Raw genomic sequence first — 26,856 nt, forward strand, 5'->3', positions numbered from 1 at the left:
TGTGCATTTTTATGTACGTTTCCCCCTAGCAAACACATTTTTGCCTACATTACCATGGCTGGAGATACTGCACTGCAAAATTCAGAGAGGTGCAAATTTCAAAAGAGAGACGTGTTTCAGGCCACACATTGCTCCAGGAAGTGCGAATTAAATAAGTCTGCCTTTAAATGTGATCGGAACTGCATTTCTTTCCCATCCTTACCATCCAGTCTCATAGTGAAGATCTGGTTGCAATGAATATCTAGAATGGCTTCTGCTACTCAAGTACATCCAGCGACATTTATCACATCGAGGGGCAGTTATGGTGAGGGTGAAAGTTCGGAAGCAGCCCACTGGTGTTATGTTCATGCATTCATGTGCAATCCCATGCATGCCTGCTCAGAAGTAAGTCCCACTGAGTTTAAGGAGACTTAAGGTAAAGGTAAAGGGACCCCTGACCATTAGGTCCAGTCGTGACCGACTTTGGGGTTGGGGCGCTCATCTCGCTTTATTGGCCGAGGGAGCCGGCGTACAGCTTCCGGGTCATGTGGCCAGCATGACTAAGCCGCTTCTGACGAACCAGAGCAGCGCACGGAAACGCCGTTTATCTTCCCGCTGGAGTGTTACCTATTTATCTACTTTGATGTGCTTTCGAACTGCTAGGTGGGCAGGAGCAGGGACCGAGCAACAGGAGCACAGCCCGTTGCAGGGATTCAAACCGCCAACCTTCTGATCAGCAAGCCCTAGACTCTGTGGTTTAACCCACAGCGCCACCCGTGTCCCTAAGGAGACTTACTCCAAGGTTAATGCAGCCTGCGTGTGGAATCAAGATGCAACTGGCTCTCCTTTTTCCAGATTTAACCAAACTATTGCATTCTGTCAGGGCACAGTCGCAAACTTACTAAATAAATAAAAAAAATCCCTCCCCAACTCCCCCTCCCCCGAGGAATAGAAGGGAGAGAGTTTTTACCAGCAGCACACCCTTAAAAACAATAAAATAAAATACACAGGGACCTGTCCCTGGTTAAGGACACTTGGAGAGTGTGATTCAAATGTTTCCTTTGGTAATTAGGTCTGTGTTGTCAGATAATAGATTATCCTCGCGGTGTCTACAAGGATAGACTAGTTTGGAACGAGCACAGACAAGGCTGGGCACTAGAGCAGGCAATGACTAAGAAGCTTCTGAAATTTGTCATGTCAGGGAAGGAGGGGGAACTTCAACGAAGCTGTTGCTTTTGCCGAGGAAAGAAAACACCGGGCGTCTGCATGTGTGCGTGTGTGCGCACTCACTAGCTGACAAGATACCGCTCCGGAGCGGCTGGTATTTGAGCTCACGGAGGCTGAGCGGTGTGCTGCCGGAGCCGGTCTTGGATACAGCTGTTGCTCTGGTGAGGCAAAAGGAAGCAAAAAAAGCAAACTCGGAAATGCCGGCTCGGCTTTAATGCGTTCCCAGTAATTGCAGAGTCAAGAACGATCCATTCAAAAGCACTCAGGTAGGTGCTTGTATTGAGCTGTGTGAATTTTAATACATATAGAGAGAGATTGTGTATGAGTGATTGAGTGAATGAGAGAGAGAGAGAATAAAAATGATTGCTAGGTAATGGATCATGGAAAGGGGTATGGGAGAACAATAAATGATGCTATTGTTGATTTGATTGATAATAATTCGGGAAAGAGGACAGTTAGATTTAGAAAGCTCAAAATGGCCTTTCTCGGGACCATTTCAGAATTTTTATCTCTTAAAGTTGTCTAGAAAAATTTGCAAAAGTTTGTTTGCTTCCATGTGTGCGTTTAAATGACACCTGAAGAAAAAAGACTGGGGATGGCACAAGTGTTCAAAAAGTCATGTGAATACTTTAACCAAAATGATGGGGAAACTGGATATGAATGAGAGAGAAGCCAAATAATTTATTTTTTCATATGCTTGGAGCTTCCTGTTTCACTGGAGTTTATTTGGGCGAAAAGAACTCAAATCCATTATAAAGATGTGGAGCAGTGGTTTTTGGCTTGAGCCCAGTCTGAGCAGTGGGGGAAATTAAATATGTAATCCTATATACAAATAACTCTGGAGTACTCCTCATTGAGTTCAATGGAGATTACTTCTGAGTCAGAAGACATAGGATCACTATTGGGATGAGTTTTTTCAGCCTTTGTGTCTATGCTCCACGCTTTTTTTTAAGGAATGTTATGAAAGGTGTTAATGCAATGGCATTCCCAATTAATTAATTTCATCAATTCCTCATCCATTCTGCTAATGCCTCGTTAATTCCTAATTCCACTGCATGGAAGTAGCAGTAGACTGTAAACCGGACTCTTATCTGCTGGGTAGAAAAATACTTCCCAGATCTGAGGGGAAATCACACACTGGGCACAATTTGCTCACCGTAAAATGCCTCCAAGTCCCATTGATGTCAGTAGGAAACTTAAGCTGTTGCTTAACTCACTTCCATTGAAACCAATGGGACTCCAAATCTGGCTGGATTTTGCCCAGTGTGTATGCTTCCTAAAACAGAGAGACCCAGACTTGAAGGTCACATCCTTGAAGCCCTCACATCCCTGTTAAGAAAGTTGAATGGGGGGGGGGGCTTGTTGTGGCTACTCTGTACATGCTCAGAACAAGCCTCCTTTTAACTGTATCACATGGTTCCTCTGAGCGTCCTCCTTGCACTGGAAACCTGTCTCCAAGGCATAGTCTTATATGCATCCAATACACATCTCCTGTGGCTATTTCTTGGAGTTGTAGCCCACTCTGTGCCACAGTGATGTCAGGGCAGGTGACGATGCCCTCTCACGCCACGCCAGGGGCTTTGTGCAATTGCCAGCGATGCCTCGAAAGGTTGTGTCTTTGCAGCCTGAAGTGGGGCATTGAAAGGTGAGGGTTCGGATCCTGCCCTCTTAGGGCTTGGCTTCATTACCGTTTTGCATAGCCTTTCCACGAGGAGTGGGTCACATCTCAGACGTAAAGCCCATGCGCTGTCTGCTGCAGATCTCTGGTTCAATCCCACACATCTCTACCCAAGTCCCTGGGAAGCCATATCCAAACAAAGGTTGCAGCAACATACCGAGTTAGCACAACCAATGGTTTGGCGCAGACAAAGGTGGCTTCATGTGCACTCAGTGGCGTAACGTGGGTTGTCAGCACCCGGGGCAAGGCAAGTAATTTGCGCCCCCTAACCCAGGGCAAGGCAAGTAATTTGCGCCCCCCCGCTGCACTGTCCCTCCCCCAGATAGTCCCTCACTCTCTCTCCGCACCGCACCACACGCCTGGCACCCCCCCTCCACAGTGGGCGGCGACCTGGCGGCTTGGATCGGATTCGCACAGCCAGCACTGCAGTGAGAGAGAGTGAGTGAGCCAGGTAGGGGCAGAGAGCTGCGAGTGCGAGCGCCCCCCCCCCCCAGATGTTGCGCCCGGTGCAGCCGGGCCCCCCTGCATCCCCCACGCTACGCCACTGTGTGCACTGTGTCCTTGAACCTCACAATTTCCCGCTTGTTTAAAGCAGGTAGAGGGATTGATCCAGGTAAAGCCCCCCTCCTTCACAAAATGCACACCATCTGTACTCATTTGTTCCTCCCTGACAAAGGCTACTCAGACGATTACTCAGTCCACTTCTTTGGAGAAGCCCAGTGTGGCAAAAGGTCGAGAAGATGGAGCGTTATGCAATTTCTATGCGACGCAGAGATGTAGAGATTGTAGGATTAAACCTCAAGGTAGCGTTTTGGGCTGACTGGTCACATCCGTTAAAAGGGTCTGTGGTTCCGGATCCGTGCAGCACAGCCTGTGTTTATTATATAATTTTGCAGCCGTCTCTTTTATTTTTAATACTTCGCTGAATCGCAATGTGTGTGCGTTCACATTTTTGGAATGCCAATGATAAAAATGGCAAATAGTTGGGCAGAGATCCAGTCCCTGAAAAAAAGAAGAAGTTTGGACGAGCCCAAGAAATTGTGTCTCCTTGGAATATGCAGAAATGCGGGGATCCTATTCTGGTTTTGCAAGATAACCTGAGCAATGATATGCAGCCACCTAATGGCAAACCAGCTTGTTGGGACCCCTTCCTGCTTGCAGCCTTCTCGATTCGAGGAGGACAAAGCAAAAACCAGACAAGCTAGCAGCGCAGGGAGTGCAGAAACCTAGGTGGGCTTTCACAGCATGTATCTATGCATTATTTGTTTCTTTCATAGAAAAGAATAGAATCATAGAGTTGGAAGAGACCACAAGGGCCATCGAGTCCAACCCCCTGCCAAGCAGGAAACACCATCAGAGCACTCCTGACATATGGTTGTCAAGCCTCTGCTTAAAGACCTCCAAAGAAGGAGACTCCACCACACTCCTTGGCAGCAAATTCCACTGTCGAACAGCTCTTACTGTCAGGAAGTTCTTCCTCATGTTTAGGTGGAATCTTCTTTCTTGTAGTTTGGATCCATTGCTCCGTGTCTGCTTCTCTGGAGCAGCAGAAAACAACCTTTCTCCCTCCTCTATATGACATCCTTTTATATATTTGAACATGGCTATCATATCACCCCTTAACCTCCTTTTTTCGAAACATTTCCATGCCGCCCCGAAAGTCAAAATTCCTGGGGCGTTTTGCCATGACAATACAAATAGCAAGATAAAAACAAGGAAGGGCAAGTGCCAAAATAACGAGGAAGAGCCGTAGCTAAGTGGGAAGCACCTGCCTTGGATGCAAAAGGCTCCTGTTTCCATCCCATCTCCATTTACAGCTGCCTGAGTCATTGGAGAGCTGCTGCCTGTCCGTGTTGACAGTACTGGGCTGGATGGACCAATGGTGTGGCTCAGTTTGAGGCTGCTTCCTATGATCTTAATAAATCACCTCAGGTGGGAAATGGCTTAAAGGGTTTTTTTTTTAAATAATATTTTGAAATGAATTTATCTCCAGTGCCTTCTGGAAGGATCAGATTTCATCCACATGTGTGCAAACACTGCAGGGTCTTCTTTTATCCAAACAAGACAGTGGAATACTTTTATCCCCCAGAGGCTGCCATTTTATCCACATGTACCTTTAATGTTTTTAAGTTTACCACATGTTTTTAATGTTCTGTTGAAAGCCACCCAGAGTGGCTAGGGAAACCCAGCCAAATGGGCGGGGTAGAAATAATAATAATAATAATAGTAATAGTAATAATAATAATAATAATAATAATAATAATAATAATAATAGTAATAATAATACCTGGGAGGGAGTTAAGCTCTGTGACAAACATGGACTTATTCCTGAGTAGGCACTTGCAGTGGCGTAGCGTGGGGGGTGCAGGGGGGGCCGGCCGCACCGGGCGCAACATCTGGGGGTTAGGGTTAGGAGGCGCAAATCCACGGGTTAGGGGGCACAAATTACTTGCCTTGCCCCGGGTGCTGACAACCCACGCTACGCCACTGGGCACATGAACACAAATGCACAGTTAAGGATTGTAATTAATAAGTTTTCGAGACCTCGGGTCAATATTTTGCTCTTTCATTTTTCAGAAAAGGAGAGAGATGCCAGACTTGGCTCTAGATGCAGTAGACTATGGACTGGCACATGCTAAAATCCGCCAGCCTCTTCAAAGTAGATTGCAATGACTCTTACCTCTCATTAGTTCTTGGCCATCAGTTAAACACACAAAAGCACACACCACCAGCAACAAAAACAAACAAACAAACCCTGCTATACATTTTGAACTGATTTGAATTTCAAATTTGAGCTTAAAGCTTGAAACAGGAATTGAGGGGATGCTCATCAAATTTGCAGATGACACCAAACTGGGGGGGGGGGGGTAGCCAATGCCGCTGAAGACAGAATCAGAATTCTGTATGACCTTAACAGATTGGAGAACTGGGCGCAAGCTAACAAAACGAATTTCAATAGGGACAAATGTAAGGTTCTGCACTTAGGCAGGAAGAACCGGATGCACAAATATAGGGCTGTTTCCCATACTATTTGGTACAATTGGTCCATGCTTACTCCTGACAGGTCTCTCCAGTGTCTGGTTATGGTGTTTCTGGCTGCTGAAAGTAGGTGGGTTATGAGTGCTTTGTGGTGTAAATAGGCATTGGAAGATATTTAGTAGGGCCAATTCTGGGGTGATGTCTAATACTTGCTTAGTTATTTTACATATTTCTCCTATGGCTGTTGTCCAGAATAGTTGGATTTTGGGGCACTCCCACCACATGTGGAGGTATGTGCCTGTGGAGGTGCACCCTCTCCAACATTTTGGTGAGGTTCCTGGGTGTATTAGCGCTAGTTTTCTTGGTGTTAGGTACCACCTGTAGGTGAGTTTCTTTTCTTTTCGTTGATATGGATTTAAAGGGGGGTATAGACCACATTCTGGTCCATTGAGTGGGGTTAATCTCATAGCCTATATTCTCCCATTGTATTTTGATTGCATCTAGGGGGTTTGTGGGATTTTGGAGTAGTATTTTGTATATTGCGGATACCATCCGTTTACCGTTTCCCTTTGTTGTTAGGAGGAGGTTTTCGAAGGTTGTCAGGGGCCTAGTTGCTGCTGATTTTACTGTTAGGTTGTTTAAGAGGGCAGAAGCTCCCTGAGCTTTGGGATGGATGCACCAGGCCTCTGACAGGATGCGGCCTCATACAGTCACAGAGTGAATGGGATCTCATGAGATTTCTGAACCTGGCAGGATTTGCATTTACAGTGGTACCTCGGGTTACAGATGCTTCAGGTTACATACGCTTGAGGTTACAGACTCCGCTAACCCAGAAATAGTACCTTGGGTTAAGAACTTTGCTTCAGGATGAGAACAGAAATTGTGCGGCTGCAGCGGGAGGCCCCATTAGCTAAAGTGGTGCCTCAGGTTAAGAACAGTTTCAGGTTAAGAACGGACCTCCAGAACGAATTAAGTTCTTAACCTGAGGTACCACTGTATCTCTTTTGGACAGAAATGCCAAGTCTTCTTTTCCTCTACCAGGTTTTCCCCCCATTTGGGTTCCTGTCAAGATTTTGAACACTCGGCCACCTATTTTCGAAAAAAAAATGTTTTCTTATTCAAAGACCTTAGTGCTCAGCACCCAGCATATAAACAGCATTCTAGACCAGGGTTTCCCCAAACAATAATTTTAAAAGGGCAATATTACAAGCAGTTACAAACAGGCTTCTCAGTTGTGGCTCTGTTCCTGTTTGCATGGCAGCACAGAGTTCGCTGTTGGAGGGAGTGATATCAGGACACAGCTGCCCCACGGAGCTCTCCAAAGTACAGAGGTGCCCCGCAAGACGAATGCCTCGCAAGACGGAAAACCCGCTAGACGAAAGGGTTTTCCGTTTTGGAGGTGCTTCGCAGGACGAATTTGCTATGGGCTTGCTTCGCAAGACGAAAATGTCTTGCGATTCCTGGGGTTTTTCCCCCGCTCCCCACCCCCTTTTTCTAAGGCACTAAGCTGCTAATAGCCTTTTAGCAGCTAATCCGCTAATCCCTTAAACCTTTAATAGCCGCTATTAGCCGCTAAACCGCTAATAGCGCTAATCCGTTAATCCGCTAATGGGCTTGCTTCGCAAGACGAAAAAACCGCTAGACGAAGAGACTCATGGAACGGATTCTTTTTGTCTTGCGAGGCACCACTGTATTGATTCTTACTGAGTTCCTGAAACTGACTCTCTGTTCTCAGAGAGCTTAATGCCACTGCTTTCTGCTCTTCACTCCTGACTCTCTCCCCTCCAGATCTAGGGGTTTTAGTGAACCATAAGCTTAACATGAGTCAACTGTGTGATGCGGCAGCAAAAGAAGCTAACACTGTTCCAGGCTGCATCAGCAGAAGTGTAGTGTCTGATCAAGAGAGGTAATAGTACTGCTCTATTCTGCCTTGGTCAGAACACACCTGAAATACTGTGTCTAGTTCTGGGTGCCACAATTTAGGAAGGATGTTGACAAGCTGGAACGTGGACGGAGGAGGGCAATCAAAATGATCAAGGGTCTATAATTGGAAGTAAGGATAAGAAGTTTGTAACGAAAGAGGTTATTGATGTTACAAATATGAAATTGGGAACTGCTAAATATGCATTATGATGAAATTCAGATTGGAAGGTGTCGAGGAAGTCTTCTAGCAATGTAAATATACCAGGGAATAAGGGGGGGGGGGATTCTTCTTTTATCTTTTGCGTTTTTATTGTTGTTAAGTTTTTTATGTTGTGTTAAACATAATGTTTTTTTCTGTGTTTATGTTTGTGTATTATAAGAGAAAACCAATATTTTTTTTTGGGGGGGGGGAATGATCAAGGGTCTGGAAACGAAGGCTGATGAGGGATGGTTGAGGGAATTGGGTATGTTTAGCCTGGAAAAGAGGAGACTGAGAGGAGATATGGTAGCCATCTTCAAATATCTTAAGGGCTGTCACATGGAAGATGGAACAAGTTTGTTTTCCCCTGCTCTGGCAGGTAGGACTCGAACTAGTGGATTTAAGTCACAAGAAAGGAGATTCTGGCTACACATCCGGAAGACTTTTCTGGTGGTAAGAGCTGTTCAGCAGTGGAACAGATTCCCAAGCGGAGTGGTTGACTCTCCTTCCTTGGAGGTTTTCAAGCAGAGGTTGGAGGCCATCTATCATGGATGCTTTAAGCTGAGATTCCTGCATTGCAGGGGGTTGGACTAGATGACCCTCAGGGTCCCTTCCAACTCTACAACTCTACAATTCTAAGATTCTATAATAATAATAATAATAATAATAATAATAATAATAATAATAATTTATTATTTGTACCCCGCCCATCTGGCTGGGTTTCCCCAGCCACTCTGGGCGGCTTTCAACAAAGACCAAAAAAAACACTAAAATGTCACACATTGAAAACCTCCCTGAACAGGGCTGCCTTCAGATGTCTTCTGAATGTCAGGTAGTTGTTTATCTCTTTGACATCAGGTGGGAGGGTGTTCCACAGGGCAGTGCCACTACCGAGAAGGCCCTCTGCCTAGTTCCCTGTAACTTGGCTTCTCGCAGTGAGGGAACCGGCAGAAGGCCCTCGGCGCTGGACCTCCGTGTCCGGGCAGAACGATGGGGGTGGAGACGCTCTTTCAGGTATACTGGACCAAGGCCGTTTAGGGCTTTAAAGGTCAACACCAACACTTCGAATTGTGCTCGTAAATAGGCAGGTTTTCCGAGGAAGCACTAGAACTTCAAAATCAACTTAAATTGCACCACCTGACCCTAGTGGCAGTCTGGATTCCACCTAGAGGCAAGAAGAAAGACCAAATATAAAAATAGCAGGCACTATGGCCCCATGTGCACATAATGGTAGAAGCCAGACTTATTGTGAAATATTGTGAAAGACAGATGTGCTGGTATGGGCTGCCTGATCATTCCCTCGCTGCTCCTTCCCCAGAGGAAGTGGAATAAACAAACCAGAAAACTATGGTTTCCTGTTATGGCTGAAACAGGCCATGGCTTGTTGCTCCCTATTGCTAGCCAACCTTAAGCCATAGTTGTTGTTGGCTAGGGAATGTGAAGTCACTTAGACTTCAAAACAAAGGCACACCCGGTGTTTATTTTTTAAATTGAAGGGTTGGCTAACATCACCAAGAACCCCATGCAATACATAGTCCTTCAGATATTGCTGGACTTCAACTCCCTGCCAGTATGGGATTTATAGTCCAACAACATCTGGAGGGCCACGAATTCCAAATCCCTGTATTAAACGAGGAATACATGAGAAGGTCGGCGGTTCAAATCCCCGTGATGGGGTGAGCTCCCGTTGCTCAGTCCCTGCTCCTGCCAACCTAGCAGTTCAAAAGCACGTCAAAGTGCAAGTAGATAAATAGGTACCGCTCCGGTGGGAAGGTAAACGGTGTTTCCATGTGCTGCTCTGGTTCGCCAGAAGCGGCTTAGTCATGCTGGCCACATGACCCAGAAGCTGTACACCGGCTCCCTTGGCCTGTAAAGCGAGATGAGCGCCGCAACCCCAGAGTCGGCCACGACTGGACCTAATGATGAGGGGTCCCTTTACCTTTACATGAGAACTGCTGGAGCATTCAGGTAGCTCAGACTGTTCCAGGTCAACCGCTGAAACATGGTTATTTTTCTGGATTTATAACTAAGGCAATTTCCATTTTTTTGCACATGACCTGCCTAGAGAACTGTTTCGGTTCATTTACTGCATTGGAAAATGTGGATTAGGTAGGTTCACCTTTATATATGAACTGAATCCAATTCTACACCATCCTCATTTACATCCAGTGGATTTAAGGCACTGCTTGTATGTTTATTCTAAAGATTTGCACCCCACCTTTCTAGGCACAAGCCAGCTCAAGGCAGCTTAAAAGTAAAGGTACCCCTGATCATTAGGTCCAGTCACAGACAGCTATGGGGTGGTGCGCTCATCTCACTCTATAGGTTCAGGGAGCCGGCGTAAGGCTTCCGGGTCATGTGGCCAGCATGACTAAGCCGCTTCTGGCAAACCAGAGCAGCTCACAGAAACGCTGTTTACCTTCCCGCCAGAGTGGTACCTATTTATCTACTTGCACTGGTGTGCTTTCGAACTGCTAGGTTGGCAGGAGCTGGGACCGAGCAACGTGAGCTCACCCCGTCCCGGGGATTCGAACCGCCGACCTTCCGAAAGGCAAGCCCTAGGCTTTGTAGTTTAGACCGCAGTTCCACCCGCGGAAGCTTGCAACGATCTAAATATAATGAAGGTTTATAGGATTTTCAGCTAGTCTTCCATCCAGGCACTCAGCAGGTCGAGATCATCTGAGCTTCACCAAGCTTGATGCATTGTCCTGGGATAGCTAAGTCAGTAGAGCACGAGACTCTTAATCTCAGGGTCATGAGTTCGAGTTCCACATTGGGCAAAAGATTCCTGCCTTGCAGGGGGTTGGACTAGATAACCCTTGGGGTCCCTTCCAGCTCTAACAATTCTATGATTGTATGTGCCTTCCAGCCAGCCTAAGTCGGATATCTCCTCCTATGACCAATCTTAAAAAAGAAGAAGCCAGAAATAGTATTTTAATTTATCTTCCATAGTGGAACACTCCTAAAAGTCTAGCCACTTTGTGGCTTCAGCATCAAAAAAGTTTTGCTCCCCCCGCCAGCACCATCCTAACTTTGCTTAAAATCCAGCCCGATTAAGAGTTCTTGGGGCTTTAGAAGCTTCCTCTCTGTTCTCTGACGTTGCAGTTGGTCCTAAGAAAAATATTGTGGATTGTGGGTCTCTCCCCCCCTACCTTGGAATATAAGAGATGAGTGGGGGGGGGGGGGGAGGGGAAAGGAGAAGAAATTATAAAGCATTTCTAATTAAAGGAGACTGTGGGAGCAAATATCAGCAGCAGGAAATATTTTTTCTCCTGATGCTTAGAAGCGGCTTATCGTGGCTGATATCTTCCTGCTGGCAAGGTCTCAGGCTGAGTCTGCCGGCCTTGAAACCTCCTAAGCTTTGAAGATTTCCTGGCTACCCAGCATCTATGGGACATTACTGCAGCTCCTGATAAACGTCAATATTATAACTGATTGAAATAAACACCTGCATAAAGATGTGCTTTTCTGAAATGAATGGCTAAATTTGTTCTTAAGCGGGTAACACCGTCCCCACAAAAAAAAACAATAAAACTGGTAATGTCACGCATGGATTCCTTTATATTGACACAACTCTTGGGTTTAAAGTTGTGCAAATATGACTCACAGGCTGGATTTAATAGATTTGTCTCTTTGGAAGGAATTGAAGCCCAAAATTTGGACATCAAATATACGATAAGAATATACTTGCGCAGAAAACTGTTGGGTGTGGTTCAAATAAGCACATAGTGCAGGTCGCAGTGACCATCGGTGTTTGCAGAAGCAGGGGGCCAATGTCTAAAACCAATTTCTCTGCAACACGGGCCAAGTTTTGAATTTTTTACCTGCATATTCTTTTTTTAATCAGTTTAACAGACTAGGCCTTGAAAATTTACCATCTACTGTAATTAAGCAATGTCAGTATATTAAGCAACCGGGGGGTGGGGGCGCAGCCCAGAAAGGCTAATAGGAATTAATTGGCTGGTAAAAATATAACAGTGAGCGTATCATGCAAAGTAATGTTGTATCGTTTTGTGACATGGTTTGGATTCTTGGATTATTGCATGTGGGGTTTGGGTTGGTGTGCTCACTGTCTGTGGTGGACATACAGATAGATTTTTGTTCTTGTATCAAGGGCTTTTGAATCAAGAAGAGATGAAGGAGGCCGAGTTCTGCTCTTTGCAACAACAAAACCTAGGAGATTGCTTTAGTTCCTTTGAGAGCTGAGATGTATTGCTTTGCCTTCAAGAATGAGGCTGGCGATCCTGCCAGGAAGCTGGCTTTCTTGCTTTTGTTGTTGTATAGTCGTTCAGTCGTGTCCGACTCTTCGTGACCCCATGGACCAGAGCACGCCAGGCACTCCTGTCTTCCACTGTCTCCCGCAGTTTGGTCAAACTCATGCTGGTAGCTTCGAGAACACTGTCCAACCATCTCGTCCTCTGCCGTCCCTTCTCCTTGTGCCCTCAATCTTTCCCAACATCAGGGCTTTTCCAGGGAATCTTCTCATGAGGTAGCCAAAGTATTGGAGCCTCAGCTTCAGGATCTGTCCTTCCAGTGAGCACTCAGGGCTGATTTCCTTAAGAATGGATAGGTTGGATCTTCTTGCAGTCCATGGGACTCTCAAGAGTCTCCTCCAGCACCATAATTCAAAAGCATCCATTCTTCGGTGATCAGCCTTCTTTATGGTCCAGCTCTCACTTCCATACATCACTACTGGGAGAACCATAGCTTTTACTATACGGACCTTTGTTGGCAAGGTGATGTCTCTGCTTTTCAAGATGCTGTCATTGCTTTTCTCCCAAGAAGTAGGCATCTTTTAATTTTGTGACTGCTGTCACCATCTGCAGTGATCATGGAGCCCAAGAAAGTAAAATCTCTCACTGTCTCCATTTCTTCCCCTTCTATTTGCCAGGAGATGATGGGACCAGTGGCCATGATCTTAGTTTTCTTTTACATGTTGAGCTTCAGACCATATTTTGCGCCCTCCTTTTTCACCCTCATTAAAAGGTTCTTTAATTCCTCCTCACTTTCTGCCATCAAGGTGGTTGTTATGTACTGAAGTTCTCACCCTGGGCCAGCAGGGGGATACTGTAGATAGTTCAGGTCCACATATGCAAATAAGGGATCGAAAGTGACGTTCAGTGATTGGATAGTTACAGAAAATGATTACAGTTACGTTGTACTGGAGCTCTATATAAGCAGGCTGGCTGAACCCTTCAGTTCAGTTCTGTTCTGGCCTGTGAATAAACAAGAGCTGTTTGAAGAATCGCTATGTCGTCTGATATGTTCACCCACAACTTAACAGTTGTGTCATCTGCATATCTGAGGTTGCTGATATTGCTTCTGGCAATCTTAATTCCGCCTTGGGATTCATCCAGCCCAGCCTTGCTTAGGGAGTCAAATAGATGTGAATCATAGAATTGTAGAGGTGGAAGGGGCCGTGAACAGGAGTGCCAACTTGGCCCCGCAACCGTGTCTGCCCGGAGCCATGGGTGCCATGCAGCATGCATGTCCCTGACACCAAAATTTGTGGGTGCCCGACCCCTTCGTGGGGAATTTTGTGGGTGCTCGGGCACCCAGGGCCCCAGGGAGTTGGCACCTGTGTCCATGAGAGTCATCTAGTCGAACCTCCTTCAATGGAGGAATCTTTTGCCCAAAATGGGATTTGAACCCATGACCCTGAGATTAAGAGCCTTGAAAGGGCTACAATTTCACAGACTGGAAATGGGTGTCTTCTGCAGATCAATCAGTCCCCAAATGCCTGGGAGAACAAAAAATGCATTTGCCTGGCACAGAAAAGCTATCTATATTGGTGAACTTCCCTTTGGAGAGCATTCTACAAGCCAGGGTAGGGTTGCCATATTTCAAAAAGTGAAAATCTGGAGACAAAACTTGTTGAGTTTTTTTGGGGGGGGGGCGCAGGTGAAGTTTTGAAATCTGCCAGAACCTACACTTCCGACATGGGTTGCCATATGCCCAGATTTTCTGGACATTTCAGCAATTTCTGCACGGACACTGTTAATAATAATAATAATAATAATAATAATAATATTTTTTATTTATACCCCGCCCTCCCTAGCCAAGGCCGGGTTCAGGGAGGCTAACAACCAATAATAAAAATGAGTTCAATGAATACAACTTAAAAACAAGATTAAAGTACAACATTAAAACATGAAAACAATTAAACTGCAGCCTCATCGCAGGAGGAGAAAGGAAAAAGAAAGAGGGGGAGGGAATCAAATTGACTCCAATCCAAAGGCCAGGCGGAACAACTCTGTCTTACAGGCCTATGGAAAGAAATCAGATCCTGCAGGGCCCTGGCCTCATGAGACAGAGCGTTCCACCAGGCCGGAGCCAGTGTTGAAAAGGCCCTGGCTCTGGTTGAGGCTAATCTAACTCCCTTAGAGCCCGGGACCCCTAGGGTGTTGCTATTTATGGACCTTGAGGCTCTCCATGGGGCATACCGGGAAAGGCGGTCCTGTAGGTACGAGGGTCCTAGGCCGTGAAGGGCTTTAAAGGTCACAACCAGCACCTTAAATCTGACCTTGTACTCCACCGGGAGCCAGTGCAGTTGGAAAAGCACTGGGTGAATATGCTCCCATGGCAGAGACCCCGTGAAGGCCAAATCCTGGTTATGTCTGGAAAATTCCAGACATCTGGCAGCCCAAATAGGGCTACCTCTGAAAAGGCCCGTTCTCTGAAAATCCACCCTCTGGTGCATGGAGGAAGGCCTCCAATGATGATCTCAGGGTGCAGGCAGTCTCACTGTCTGGGTGCAGGATATTGCCACTGCAGCCTGGAGGCGGTATGTGTCTGTGTGCATGTTTCTATAGGTTTGTGCTGTCCTTTTTTCCCGGGGGGGGGGGGGCGACACAGGGGTACGCATACCCCTAAACATTTGGTGAATCTTTGTACTTTTGTCCATTTACAGTGGTTGCAGATGGGATCTGTTCCGGAGCTCCGGTCAGATCCCGAGGTTTTCGCACCTGTTCTGCGCATGCATGCGGTGCGGTAGAGTGTTTCTGTGCATGCGCACGGTGAAGCCCGGAAAAATACTTCCGGGTTTGCTGCATGTGTATCCCGAAGGATATGTAACCAGAGGTGCACATAAGTAGAGGTACCACTGTACTATATTTATTTTTCCAGATTTGAACTATAAAATTGTGATTTTCTTGAGTCAAAACGACAGTACCCTAAACATTTTTTTTAAGAAAAAAAAAGCACTGGATTTGGGTATTATAGAGTTATAAAGACTCCCTGTGTATAGCAAAGTAGCAGAACAGGAAGAGAGATAAACAAAGCCTCTATTTTGGATGTGCAAGTTATTACATCCTGGTGTTTTTTGCTTTTTGTATGGGAGACATCAAAAAATATGGCATCTCCCCACATGAATGATATGACCTTATTCTGTGTATTATGTCATACCCTGCAACATTTCTCTGTTGAAACTAGGGATAGCCCATTCCATAAAGATAATTTTACTATTTAAACCACACACCTCTTACTGGGTTGCCCCAGCCACTCTGGGCAGCTTCCGACATACATAAAAATATAATATATTTTTATGGACTGGCCTCAGTCCAGTATATCTGAAGGAGCGTCTCCACCCCCATTGTTCTGCCCGGACACGGACGTCCAGCACCAAGGGCCTTTTGGCGGTTCCCTCATTGCTAGAAGCCAAGTTACAGGGAACCAGGCAGAGAGCCTTATCGGTAATGGCGCCCGCCCTGTGGAACACCCTCCCACCAGATGTCAAAGAGAAGAACAGCTACCCGACTTTTAGAAAACATCTGAAGGCAGCCCTGTTTAGGGAAGCTTTTCATGTTTGGTGCATTACAGTATTTTAATTTTTTGTTGGAAGCTGCCCAGAGTGGCTGGAGAAGCCCAGCCAGATGGGCAGGGTATAAATAATAAATTATTATTATTATTATTATTATTATTATTATTATTATTATTATTACATTAAACATTAAAGAAACGCTCCCCTATACAGGATTGCCTTCAGATGGCTCGGGGGTCGGATAACGCCATACCCTCCAACATTTATCCAATGAAAATAGGGACATCCTAAGGAAAAGCGGGACATTTCAGGATCAAATCAGAAACTGGGACGGCTTTTCTCAGGGCTGTCCCTGGAAAATAGGGACACTTAGAGGGACTGCTGTATAGATCTCTTTCTTTCTCTCTCTCTCTCCAGACAGTGCTCCTGCAGTCTCAGAGCTGAAGACTGCACAGCATATTCTGTGTTTGCTCTTTGGTTTATTAACGCTAATTGAGGCTTCACAAATTTGCATGCTGAAATTATCCTGGCTTCGCTAGGTATTTGTTGAATGGATTTCAATGCAACAATCAGAGGTTTCCTTGAATAGATGTTGTTACAAGGCTCTAGCACCTATGATTGCTATGATTAAAGGAGAGTTAAGAAGAAAAAGAGCTCATTTCTCCCTTCAGTGCTGTTGCAGTTTGTTTACTTTCTCAAGGCTTTCTTCAGCTGCTTTCTGAGCAGCTATATCTGAAGATGTACAGTGGTAAAAGTAAGCAACTATCTTCATGTATGGAGCGCCGGCACAAGCTGTTGCTGAAATATTGCCACTATAAAAGCTTTAAAATAGATAGATAGATAGATAGATAGATAGATAGATAGATGATAGATGTAGATGATAGATAGATAGTTTCTGTAAAGGGAAATGATGCTGGATCTCAGGCCTACATAGAGCCCAGCATCATTTCCCATTTCAGAAGCTAAATATTGCCCCATTGTAGCATTTCAAATAAATAACCATTTATCATTGATAGTTTGGGCATACAGATGCTTCAGGTTACAGACTCTGCTAACCCAGAAATAGTACCTCGGGTTAAAAACTTTACCTCAGGATGAGAACAGAAATCGCATGGCGGCAGCAGCGGGAAGCCCAATTTAGCTAAAGTGGTGCCTCAGGTTAAGAACACTTTCAGGTTAAGAACGGACCTCCGGAACGTATTAACTTCTTAACCCGCAGTACCATTGTAGTTTTAAAGTCTTTGATCCAGGGCTGGCCCACTCTGGTGGCAAGGGAAGGAACCTGCCTCAGGCGGCAGGATCCACAGGGGCAGAAGATGCAGCCTCCAAGCAGGGCTGGATTTAGGTTTGATGAGGCCCTAAGCTATTGAAGGTAATGGGGCCCTTTATATGTTCAGCTGTCCTTTGTCAACAACAAATTGTCGCTTTTTTGTGTTGAATATATGCTATATGGTAATTTATGGACCTAATAGGTATCTAAAGCCATTGGCACATAATAAATAGGAGCCTACATAACACAAAATACTGTTGCTGTACAGTGGTACCTCAGGTTAAGTACTAATTCGTTCCGGAGGTCTGTTCTTAACCTGAAACTGTTCTTAACCTGAAGCACCACTTTAGCTAATGGGGCCTCCTGCTGCTGCCACGCCGCCGGAGCCCAATTTCTATTCTCATCCTGAAGCAAAGTTCTTAACCTGAAGCACTATTTCTGGGTTAGCGGAGTGTGTAACCTGAAGCGTATGTAACCTGAGGTACTACTGTATGTTGGTTTTATTTTAGTTTTTTTATCTTATATTTTGGTAATGTACATCCATTTTTTCCCCTTTTAATTTTTTTGGGGGCCCCCAAGAGAGTAGGGCCCCAAGCTATAGCTTGTTTAGCTTAAATGTAAATCTAGCAATGCCTCAAAGGAATGTATCGCCTGCTGCAGCTGCAACGGCAACAGCCATGGCGTCTCCTCGGCTGCAGTCCCCATTGCTTCCTCTACATCAGTCTTTTGGCAAAGCCATTTCCGAGCTTGGGAGGAGAGGGGGTTGTGGGTTAACCCCTCCCACACATGCGGGGTGTGGCCTTTTGCCCCCGCAAGATCCAGGGAATCCCCGGGCGTGCCTTCAACCCGGCCCGCCAATCGGCGGGCAGGGGAGGCGTGGCCTAGCCTACTTAAGGCCAGGCACGTCCGGGGACCGCCCTCTTTCCTCTTTCCAGCTGAGCGGTTAATTGTTATGCAAATGAATGGGGGGAAGGAAGCGCCATCACCTTCCCCCAAGGAAAAGGGTAGTCCGGTAGAGGACTCCAGGGGGGCATTGCCTTGTCCGAAACCTAGGGAGGTAAGGGCCTCCGGCACGCCCCAGAGCGGTGACACGCATGGGATCCTAGTTGGCGTACTTCAACAGGACTCCCACGGCTTGTGGATAACCCTTCCCAGTCTCGATAGGAGCCAATGCCTAAGGCCAATACCTTTCAATTCTGTAATCAATAAAGTTGTGGCCTTTTTATGCCCATTAACCTTAAATAACGTGTCCAGTGTCTTCATTTCACATGGGGGAGGGGACTTGCCACGCAAACAGGAGGCACCGCTAATCTCCTCCCACCCTGATTCCTGATGTATATCATTATTCCCTCTTCGTTCCTGACGTAGATCTTCACACACCCCTTTTTCCCTGGTGATAAGGGACGCCATTTTGCCGTTTGCCTCAGGCGCCAAATATCTTGGCCCGGCCCTGCTTTCACCAGTCTCCTAATAAGAAACACATTTTCTGTTCCCTTGTGTTTTTGTGTTGTTTTGTTTCGAAACTGGGCAATTATGGCTACCGATATGAAAAGCCTTAATACATATTTTCCCCAGGATTTCCCCTCAACCATCAATTTACTGTTTGTTTGTTCGTTCGTGCATTTCTCCTTCGGCTTGGTTCGTTTAATCTTTTATCTGTGTACCTATATGACCGTGGCATCTGAATCAGTCGTTGTACTTGATTGGAGAAATAATTGGCAAATTGTTCAGTGGGAGCGGGAACAAAATAAAGATCGTTCAAATACAGAGCAGCTCAGCAAAAGCAGCTAGAAGACTAAATTTGGACATACTGGTGGTGGGGTCATTTTTATAACTTCAGACATCGAAGCTGTACTTCAGTTGTTTTTGATTTGTGAAAGCAGAAAGGTGCTCACTGAATTATTTTGTTGTTGTTGTTTAGTCGTGTCCTACTCTTCGTGACTCACTGAATAACAGTTGTAAATATATTTATAGTTCACACTACATTCTACAAACGCCTGCTTTTAAGAATTGTGTTTCCTAAGGACAAATTATTTCTAATGATGATTGGAAATATTCCTCTTCTTCTTTTAAATACACATGCATACACACTCCTTTAATTGTGCTGAGGGCTGCAAATACAAATTAGTTACATGTACCAGGTCAAACCTTTTGGCAGACTTAAAAGGTGTTCAGAATAATTTGTATTATTATTCTATGCAAATGTTTAGAATACCTGCAGGTAGCAAGCACCTGGTACCATCATTACACGTCGTTAGGTGGCGGGCAAAAACCTTCCTCTTTACCCAGGCCTTCAGTCATTAATCTATGGCCTTTTAAAAATGGGGAAATGTTATTCTGACCTCCTCCCCCCCCCCCCGGTTGCTTTAATAAATCAGCACTGGTGAAATGTTTGGTAGTTCAGATGATGAACCACCACTCTAAATCTCAGAGGCTCCCAAATAGGTTGACAGGAGCAAGTGAGGATCTGAGTAGTCACATTGCTGTCAGCCTTGCAAGATGGCTCAGGCAGAGCCTCAGTACACAACCTTGTGTTTTCAGGGACTGCTTGTGCCTTTGACAATGGTACATTCTTCGAAATCGGAACAAAATGCTCCGTGCAGGATCTACAGGGGGGAATGCAACCTTGCCATCTCTGGCAGATGAGTGCCTAGATTAAGCTAAAATGCTTCTTAGGCAGTGGCGTAGCGTGGGTTGTCAGCACCCGGGGCAAGGCAAGTAATTTGCGCCCCCTAACCCGGGGCAAGGCAAGTAATTTGTGCCCCCCCCGCTGCACTGTCCCCCCCCCCAGATAGTCCCTCGCTCTCTCTCCGCACCGCACCGCACGCCTGGCACCCTCTCCTCCACAGTGGGCGGCGACCAGGCGGCTCGGATCGGATTCGCACAGCCAGCACTGCAGTGAGAGAGAGTGAGTGAGCCAGGTAGGGGCAGAGAGCTGCGAGTGCGAGCGCCCCCCCCCCCCGATGTTGCGCCCAGTGCGGCCGGCCCCCCCTGCACCCCCACGCTATGCCACTGTTCTTAGGATAAAGTTTATCCTAATGTTTTGCCAAAATCTGCTCACCTGATATTTCCACCTGCTGGTCTGAGTCCAGCCCTCTAGAGCAGCAGAGATATTTCCTTAGAATTCAGAAACTGGTAATCTAAGGATTTGTCTTGAAGTCATTTGACCCAGGCAGGTCCTAAAGACTCAGGGATTGTTGATGGAGTTGGGTATGTTCAGCCAGGGGAAGAGGAGATTTAGAGGCCAGAGGTAATACAATAGCATCACATTATTTCAAGAAGTAAAAATCAGGACACAAGTAAAGTTGTTGAGCTTTTTTTTTTTGTAAAAGCAAATTGCTTTTAGGAAAGTTTGCTTTGGGGGGGGGGGGGCAAGTTTCAAAAGCCAAGACATTTCCCAAAATTCCCCCTACAATATGATGCTCTAGATGGCAGAACACAAAATAATGGATTAAAATTTCAAGAAAGGAGATTCTGACTAAATGTTAGGAAGAACGTTCTGACAGAGGGAGCTGTTCGGCAGTGGAGCAGACTCCCTTGGGAGCAGAGGTTGGATGTTTACATGTCATGGATGCTTTAGCTGTGATTCCTGCATTGCAGGGGGTTGGACTAGATGACCCCTGGATTCCCTTCCACCTAAACATTAGGAAGAACTTCCTGACAGTAAGAGCTGTTCGACAGTGGAATTTGCTGCCAAGGAGTGTGGTGGAGTCTCCTTCTTTGGAGGTCTTTAAGCAGAGGCTTGACAACCATATGTCAGGAGTGCTCTGATGGTGTTTCCTGCTTGGCAGGGGGTTGGACTCGATGGCCCTTGTGGTCCCTTCCAACTCTATGATTCTATGATTCTATAAAAATCTGTTATTCTAAATTTATCTTAGATGTTCTAGTGAATAACGTTATTTCAAGTTGTTCCTTGTTCTTCTAGTCTATCTGTGGACCAAGAATCATAATAGGTTAAGGTTGCCGGGTCCTCTTGTACAACAAAGCTCTGGTTCTTCCTCTGGCTTAAGGACTGCGATGACTAATTTTTCTGTAATCAATGTTTTTGAGATTCTGTGCCTGCAAAGCAATTCCTCTGGCAGTGAGGGTCAAAGTTATTATGAGAGCATTGTGAGTGCTTTCATTGGGTCAAAGAGAACAAAGTCTAAATTTAGCCCTGTGTATTTGTTGTGGGTCAGTTGAATGTGCTGTTTTGGTCTTTCCCCTAGAAATTAATGGAAAATATATGTAGGAAGAAGATAAACAGCCAAAGATATCTGCAGGCTTAAAGACATTTTGTGATGTTATATCCCCAGCAATTAAGTTTTAAAAATAAATCAAGCAAGCAAGCAAGCAAGCAAGCACAGAACAACCCAAGGTTCAGAGCACAAGATGGGCAGTCTGTAACCCTCCAAGTTGTCATTGAACTCAAACTCCCATCATCCCCAGTCAACATGGCTAATGGTCAATCAAAAACATCTGAAGGGTGACAGGTTCCCCATCCCTGATCTAGATAGTGGCGAATCCATCCAAGAAAAGTGGAATAATCTGTTGTTATCATACATGATCAGGTCATGTGTCTCTGTAGACATCTTGGACAGGATTCAACCAATGAGTTCCACCAGCAGAAGTTCATGCAAGGACTTCTGCTTGCACAATGGAGGTTGCCCTCCTTTCCACCTGTTTCAGCACCAGAGTCAGGCAGCAAGAGAGAAGACCAAATAAATATAATTCATAATGTTTCTGTTTTCCAGATTGAATATTTGAGGATGACTGCTTGAAGAGGAGGCACTTGGCTCCAGCATGTCCCTCTGTGCATCATCTCACAAGGAGTTGCCACCAATCCAAGATCTCGTATGTACCAAAGCAGAAGTGAAAAGCTCCCTCTCCGAGCTGGTCTCTCCTGTCCCTTTCAGCTGCAGCCAGTCTGCTTTGAGCGTTGAGCACAGCCCAATTTACATCCCATCCTCTTATATGGAAAACAGGCATGAGTATCCGGCCATGACATTCTACACCCCCGCTATGATGAACTACAGCATTCCAAGCACTTTCGGCGACTCGGAAAGTGCCTCTCTCAGACAGTCGACCAGCCCGAGCATGTTATGGTCTGGTTCTGACCACATCTCTCCTTTGACTTTACACTGCCAGTCGTCCGTTTTATTTGCAGAGCAACCAAAAAGCCCGTGGTGCGAAGCAAGACCCGGGGATCATGCCCTTCCTATGCACAGGTAACAAATGCTTATCTATCTGTCTTTCATCAGTTCCAACAGTGTTGTTTCTCCAAAGCATAGGCTTTGGGAGGAGATTGCTGTAGTGTGAACAACTACAGTGGGAACAACTACAAGCAGCCAGTGTGGTGTAGTGGTTAGGAGTGGTAGACTCGTAATCTGGGAAACCGGGTTCGATTCCCCGCTCCTCCACCTGCAGCTGCTGGGTGACCTTGGGCTAGTCACACTTCTCTGAAGTCTCTCAGCCCCACTCACCTCACAGAGTGTTTGTTGTGGGGGAGGAAGGGAAAGGAGAATGTTGGCCGCTTTGAGACTCCTTAAGGGGAGTGAAAGGCGGGATATCAAATCCAAACTCTTCTTTTTCTTTGGAACTCTCTGCTGATTGACACCAGACAGGTATTTTTCACGGTACTCTTTTTGGAGCCTGCCAAAAATGTTTTTCTTTAGGCAAGTCTACCCAGATAATTATTCATATTTGAATATTTTGCACAGTTGTTTTTAACTGTTTCGTTTTCTGATAATTCCATTATTTTCTTCTTTTTGTAAAGCACTCTTTGTTTGCTTTTTTAAAAAACCAAAACAGTAGCAACAAACAAAGGGTATATACGTTATATGTGGCTTTCTTGCTATCATGGCAAGTCGGGCTCATGACAAGAGAATGGCTTATTGGAGCAGAGATTTTGGCCGAACTCCTTCCTCCCTTCTTTTCTGAGAATCGGTTTTAAAGAGTCATTTCTTGTCTTCAGAATGATCTGCCTTTGCAGACACCCCCTCTTTTGCAGTTGTGCTTCTCCTCCCGTTCGTTTTTTTTTTTTTTGTGTGTGGCGGTGTCTTAATGGTGCCATTAATTTATTGCCATGGAAACAATGATTGTGGTATTGAGCAATCGTGAATTATAACTTAAATGAAAGTTCAAAGATGGGAAGAGTATGAACTCCACAGAACCAATCCCTCCCCCTTTCCTTGATTAAATGAGCATAGGCCATTTGTATTATTGTTTTAATGAAAGGGTTTTGTTTTTAAATATGATGTACCAAACTTTGCTTCAGTTAGAAGGGAACCTCTTTGAAGCCCTGAGGCAGTTGACACAATTCAGAGCCCCACACGTGCGGTGAAGCATGCGTGGAGCATCTATGCTTGCAGAGCTCCCTCATTCATTTCAGTGGAGGAGATTCGTTCACACAGGCCCATCTCTTTGGATTTGTTGAGCAACGCCAGCTATTGTAGGGTTGCCATATTTCAAAAAGTAAAAACCAGGACACCCCGAAAGTTGTTGATTTTCCAGCATAAACCCTCCCATTTAATTTTTTTACAAAAACACCAAAAAAAACCAACCCCCGCGATTTTTCGATTGGCTTGACTAACATCCAGGACAAAGTGCCGCCTTTCGGAAATTCACCCTAGATGTCAATTCCATCTTTGAAATCCCAGTAATGTCCGGGAAAATCAGTACCCTAAGATATTGAAGAAATGTTAGCAAGCCTCCCGCTCTTCTCCCTTCCCCTCCCCAACACAAAAATCAAACGTAAAAGTTTTTCATTGAAAACTGTCAGTCTGGCTCAGCTGAGGTAAAAAAAAAGTCATTATTTTTACACATCCTCAGATAAGCAGAAAGGGAAGTGACTAGGGCATGCGTAGGCAAACTAAGGCCCAGGGGCCAGATCCGGCCCAATCGCCTTCTAATTCCGGCCCGCCGACGGTCCAGGAATCAGCATGTTTTTTTTACATGAGTAGAATGTGTGCTTTTATTTAAAATGCATCTCTGGGTTATTTGTGGGGCATAGGAATTCGTTCATCCCCCCCCAAAAAAATAGTCCGGCCCCCCCACAAGGTCTGAGGGACAGTGGACCAGCCCCCTGCTGAAAAAGTTTGCTGACCCCTGGACTTGGGCCTTGGAATAAGGAGCAAACGATGGGTATATATAGGCTATGGACTTCAAAAATATTTTTTGTGTGTGGTAATTTAATATATTTTTTAGGAACAACAATTTTATTATTTGTACCCCATCCGTTTGACTCTGGGCAGCTTCCAGCATACAGTGGTACCTCGGGTTACATATGCTTCAGGTTACATACTGCGCTAACCCAGAAATAGTGCTTCAGGATAAGAACTTTGCTTCAGGATGAGAACAGAAATCGTGCTCTGGCGGCGCGGCGGCAGCAGGAGGCCCCATTAGCTAAAGTGGTGCTTCAAGTTAAGAACAGTTTCAGGTTAAGTACGGACCTCCGGAACAAATTAAGTACTTAACCTGAGGTACCACTGTATACAAAAATGGAATATACAAGGGGCCCTTCCTGCAGCATTGTAAAGGCAGCCAGATTGATGGAGGCACAAAACAAAAAACTGCCGGAGGTTTTGAGGTAAAAAAAAATTAAATCACCCAGAAGTTTTGAGGACTGCCACAAAAAATTACGAGGTAAATATGCAGGTGCCACTTCACTGTTTCCTAATGGCTCTTCTCCTGTTCCCCCCAGAGAAACGCTGAAAAGAAAAGCCAACAGCAACGACTGTACCAGCCCCTCCACAAACAGCCCCGTCTCAAAAAGGGATGCCCATTTCTGTGCCGTGTGCAGCGATTATGCCTCAGGATATCACTATGGCGTTTGGTCGTGCGAGGGCTGCAAAGCATTCTTCAAAAGAAGCATTCAAGGTAAGGGGAATGGCAGGCTTTCCCGGGAAAGGGAATTCTTTGGGGATGCAAATGTATCTGCAAAAGCGTGTGAGTGTGTTACTGCTTTCACAGATAAAAATTGCCCCGCAGATAAAAATGCTTGAATACATGGATCTTGCAATTATGACGGAAAAGATCGGAGATTGTTCAACCCAAAGGTTCAAGAGTGAATGGGAAATTTATAGACAATATTTTTAAAAGAACAGTGCCCTCATATAAAAACTTTAGAATGCTTCGAATAACTCTCGGAATTGATTAAGGTGTAAAGAATACAAACAAGATTTAATAAGGATAAGGTTTATTGGAAAATAGAGGCAAGTAATTAAGAAAACAAAGAACCCATATCAAGGAAGTCGGAAGCTGATGGAATATTCTTGTGAATGGATTGTTCTTGTGATGGATTGCTCTATTGTTTTTTTGTTTGTAAGAGATGTATTTTCTTCTTTTGTTTCGTTTTCTTTTTTCTTTTTTCAAGCTTTTGTTGTTTGTGTATGTGTTGATTTTAAACCATTAAAGATTTTTTTTTTTTTTAAATGTCCCTCTCTCCAGCTACTTTCTTAACATTGGTGGGAGTGGACATAGTCCCCAGTTTGGAAGGAGGGAGAGATGGAAAGCTGAACACCACCCACAATGAACAAACATTAATTTCTTGGGGGAGGGAAGAAGAGAAGAAGAAGAGTTTGGATTTGATATCCTGCCTTTTACTCCCTTTAAGGAGTCTCAAAGCGGCTAACATTCTCCTTTCCCTTCCTCCCCCACAACAAACACTCTGTGAGGTGAGTGGGGCTGAGAGACTTCAAAGAAGTGTGACTGGCCCAAGGTCACCCAGCAGCTGCATGTGGAGGAGCGGAGACGCGAACCCGGTTCCCTAGATTACGAGACTACCGCTCTTAACCACTACACCACACTGGCTCTCAATGACTTTTGAACTCCAGTTCACACTGAATGCTGCTGGTCAGGCTCCGAGTGGTTTACAACAGCCCTGCAGTGTTGTCCAGCATCATTAAGCGCCTGTTGCACGTTGAAGAGTCTGAAGGAAAGAGAGTTCAGTGACCACCCTCCCAGTGGTGTGATCCATTGCCTTTCTCTCGACCCTGGAGCTTGGGCCTTGTCAGAGGAATCTATGCATAGGATTGCATCCTGTGCCCCATTCCTGCTCTTGAATTAGCCTGAAATCCATGTTTGCTCAGAGGAAAATTTCATTCTCCTTGAATGGTTACTCCCCAATAACTGGTCAGTTTTAGTGCAGGTCTTATTACAGGAGCTTAATGTTATTCAGGGAAAGCAAAACATGTGCATGTCATATGTTCTGTTCACTTCTGCTTTATAGAACAGGACAAAATAACCTTTTGAAGGCCGTGACATATGCTGAGAAACTTGGTGGCCCAACATTTTAATCTTGCTTCCAGCGGACCTTTGACTGCAAACAACCTTCGCTGCCAACCACAGGCTTCACATCTGCTCTCTGAAGGCTTATCAAAAACCACCCAGCAGTCCTGCAAAACTGATTTTTCAGGTCACGTTAAACTAAATTTTCTTAGTATCTGTGTCAAAGAGCAAACAAGCTCCTCCACACTGAAATATCTAAGCTGAAAAATTTCATAAAGCTTTTGTGAAGGCTTATTGAAATTCAGCACAAAATGTTTGCAATAATTTTATGTTCCAGGGCAGCTTCCTACTTGAGGCTTATATATTTGCAAGGGACGGAGGAGAATGAAACAGAATTTGCCTTTTCTTTCCCTGAAAGCTAGCCTTGCTGATAACCCACAGACATTACTAGCTTGCAGATATTTTTATTAGCTGGGAGCAGAGCTGGGAGAGCTGGCAGAGGAGTGAGTGAGATTTCTGCCCTTCCTGAAACATGCCAAAAAACCCAAAGTGCTGCACTAGCAAGCACAAAACAACCCCTCTGCTACGCCACAAATCCAACTCAATGGTGTAACGTTGGAAAGTGTCAATCACTT

At 45.3% G+C, this 26,856-nt stretch overlaps 1 protein-coding gene across 2 annotated transcripts in view; it reads left to right on the top strand.

Annotated features, from left to right (window-relative positions):
- Positions 1-1,106: 1,106 nt before the first annotated feature.
- The window catches only part of ESR2 (estrogen receptor 2), a 66,485-nt gene continuing 40,735 nt past the window's right edge, over positions 1,107-26,856 (top strand). Inside the window, exons 1-3 of one of the 2 annotated variants that reach the window (XM_083437919.1) lie at positions 1,107-1,472; positions 21,748-22,221; positions 24,696-24,871. In XM_083437919.1, coding sequence (XP_083294045.1) covers positions 21,797-22,221; positions 24,696-24,871 — 601 coding nt within the window. In that variant the 5' untranslated portion in view covers positions 1,107-1,472; positions 21,748-21,796. The remainder of the gene's footprint in view (positions 1,473-21,747; positions 22,222-24,695; positions 24,872-26,856) is intronic. The other variant, XM_083437918.1, reaches the window with a different exon arrangement.

The sequence above is a fragment of the Podarcis tiliguerta genome (genome assembly GCF_965153285.1).
Source record: "Podarcis tiliguerta genome assembly, chromosome: 1".
Lineage (NCBI taxonomy): Eukaryota > Metazoa > Chordata > Lepidosauria > Squamata > Lacertidae > Podarcis > Podarcis tiliguerta.